Consider the following 3,090-nt stretch of genomic DNA (forward strand, 5'->3'; position numbering starts at 1 on the left):
TCTCCATTTCTCCTCCCTTCTCCCGATGGGGGGGGGGGGGGGGGGGGGGGGGTTCGGTCCCTAAGACAGGGACTAGAGGTTCGAAAAATATGTGTTTTTAATAACTAAAACATCTACTTCCCACAATAAAATCTTAAATCAGATAGACACTGCTAACAAGAATTCTTTGATGTTATTTGGAGCAACAAAGCTCAATAATGGTGGGTTTGGTTTGAGCCCAAGCCAACTCTACCAAATTCGGTTAAGGTTTTGGTCGGTTGGTGTTGCCAAAAAAAATGAAGTAGAGTTGGTTATAATACTTGCCAAAATAGTGGCAATCCTCCAAGCAAGAGCCAGAGTATATTTTTGCAAAAAAAATGGTATTGATTGGTTTGGTTATCATTCAAGCATACATCAAACCAAGAATTGGCCAGAAATTGTTCCTAAAAATTACGCACTAAATTGCTTGTGTAGAATTGTTACATAGATCACTACTTACGGTTCTTGTAAAGAAAGGAAATTACAAAGTGACTGCTCTATTCTGGAAACAGTAACTGAAGCTGAAAGATGGAAGAACCTAAATCCACTAATAATTTATTCAATCACAAAGACCCGGCCTCGCCGGGCAAGATCAGTTCTCCTTTTGCTGGCATTGGGCAACGGCCTGATCTTAGGTGGCCTCCAGGGCTTTCTTAGAGCCTGGAGGTTAAAAATTGGTGGCGCATGGACACAGCAGCAACTGCACATGACATTGGAGAAATGCGAACACCGAGTCACCAGGACGTCGATCGATGATCTTTCCCGGCGCAATGCCCAGAAGCACAAGATCATTCCAGATCGACCAACCTTGCAGCAGAGCAGAATGGGAACAAAACCAACGACCAGACCTAGATCCGGGTCATGGAGTTTATTGCCACGTACCTCATCAGTGGTCGAAGAGCTTGACCGGCCCCAGCACGGCGACGGCGGGGCAGCCTGAAGCATCTGCGACGGGAACGACGGCAGGACGGCCAGCCTGCCCAGCCTGCCGCGTGAACCAACCCGGAGAAGCCATGCAGCTCCACCGAGGAAAAAGTGTAACCCAAATATACATACATACGTAGCAGTTACTACCTAGGTACTACTAGGAGTTACCAAACGGAACGGGAAGAGATCGATCGACCTAGTGACGAGCTACATGATCGCGCACGCCGCGTTGGGGTTCTCGTCGGAGAAAGCCCCGGTGTACCTAGTCTCCGTGGACGTGGCGCGCACGAAGGACGCATTCGCGCCGCCGGGGTTGGCCATGACGTCGCGCACGTACCCGGCGGGCGCCCTCCTGTCGTAGGCGCCGGGCGCGTAGGGGTGCGCGACGACGTCGTAGGGCACGTAGGGCCACGGCTCGACGCGCTTGCCGGTCTTGCGCGCGACGCGGCGCATCACCTTGGCGGCGTCGACGTAGCCGGTGACGGTCACCCTGTTCTCCCTGGGGACAACGTCGACGCCGGTGACGCCGTCCATCCCCTCCAGCGTCTTGCGGATCTTGCTCACGCAGCCCTCGCAGTCGATCCGGACCTTCATCTCCACCGTCTCCAGCTGCCGCCCCTTCTGCAGGTGGCCGCGCGTGAGGGGGGCCGGGCACGAGCGGCACAGCCCCGACAGGGCCTCCAGGAAGCCCATCGATGGATCGGCCCGACCGATCACTCGATCAAGCTCTGGCAATGGAGGGGGCGGAGCTGTGGCAAACTGTACAGTGTTGTGGTGCTGCTGGATCCTCCATGGACGGATCGAGCGAGGGTTTATATACGGCCGAGGCGGGCGACGAAGACCGGATGGAAGAGCGACCAGGAGCCACCTGTTCCCTAGGAGCAAGACGTGAGAGGTGAGGTGCTTGGCAGGCTCAGGGGGTCACACGTCGACAAGCATGTCTCGCTGTCGCGTGCTGGAGCCGCGCCCACGCTCACTTCGTCGTCGTCCTACAGTACTTCGGGACCAGAGTGGCCAGCAGCCCGGCCGGAGGCTCAGAGACTGCTGCTCTCTTCGGATCTCCGCGCCCGTTGCGTTGCGTTGCCGTGCCGACTAGCTGTCGCCGTCGCGAGTCCACGAGTAGAAGGACCACTCCGTTTCAAAAAAAAAGGACCACACGTCGGCAAACAATATTCCTTCTTTTTTCCCTTTTATGGCAACAAATATCTCCTCTTTCACGGGAGCCGGGAGCTTTCTGGCCTACGCTTTGGTTTTCCGCAAGCTTGACGAGTAGAATCACACGCTTAGCGCGTGGAATGACACGCTTAGCTAGCGTGTGCAATGGAGAGACGGTACATTTTATCTCTTTAGTCGTGCCACATATAAGATTTCTTAAGTCCCAGTCGATTTAGAAAAGTGCATTGTTCTTTTTACCTTTTTGAGGGAAGTCTACCTCAAATAACAAAACGTAAATATGAATAAAGAGGATGCTTTGGCATACTAAAACTGATTTTTCCAATCTACAAATTGATGGTTCTTTTAGTCTGCTAGCTAGGTCCCGCCTTTGTTGGGTGTCCTGTTGTTCCCTTCTCCTTATAACCTTGTTGTACGGTTTTCAACCCGATTTCCCTTATAAACGGGTCAACTTGTTTAGATTTTCGATCCGGTTTCCTTATAAACTGGATCACTCTCCTGACATAATAGCCACTTTGAATAATATATTCAGATGGAAGGACTCCTCCCCGGTGATTCTGAAAAAAAAAATAAGAATCCAATTCATTACACTCGAATGTGTGGACAAATGCCTTACAACCCAACATGTTGTGCACCGCGCGATCGATGCCACAACGTTGTGCACGATCACGATGGGATGATGTGAGCTGACGTCGAGGCGTCAAGTGGATCATGATGAGCTCTCTTTGCGTCGTAGTCATATTCAACCAAGAATACTAGAGAGAGCAATGTTAGACATATGAGAAGAAGTTTTCCTTCATATTTGTGCTTGTACGTTTTTGCGTCTCTAGACGGCACTTCGAGAGCACATCAGAGTGATGTTTTGCTAACCATACTATTACACGCGGACACACCCCAACGTATCACACGTCGCATTTCTGAAAGAGACTAGTCAATATCCTTTCCACATCACGCCAACATGGCCACATGGGC

The 3,090-nt window shown here is 51.5% G+C and overlaps 1 protein-coding gene across 1 annotated transcript; it reads right to left on the reverse strand.

Annotated features, from left to right (window-relative positions):
- Positions 1-416: 416 nt before the first annotated feature.
- On the reverse strand, positions 417-1,790 carry LOC109736435 (heavy metal-associated isoprenylated plant protein 26). Its single transcript, XM_020295657.4, has one exon. It carries the CDS (start codon positions 1,636-1,638, stop codon positions 1,153-1,155), a length of 486 nt encoding a protein of 161 aa, XP_020151246.1. The 5' UTR covers positions 1,639-1,790; the 3' UTR covers positions 417-1,152.
- Between the last annotated feature and the right edge of the window lie 1,300 nt (positions 1,791-3,090).

This window comes from Aegilops tauschii, chromosome 7 (genome assembly GCF_002575655.3).
Source record: "Aegilops tauschii subsp. strangulata cultivar AL8/78 chromosome 7, Aet v6.0, whole genome shotgun sequence".
NCBI classification, from domain to species: Eukaryota; Viridiplantae; Streptophyta; class Magnoliopsida; order Poales; family Poaceae; genus Aegilops; species Aegilops tauschii.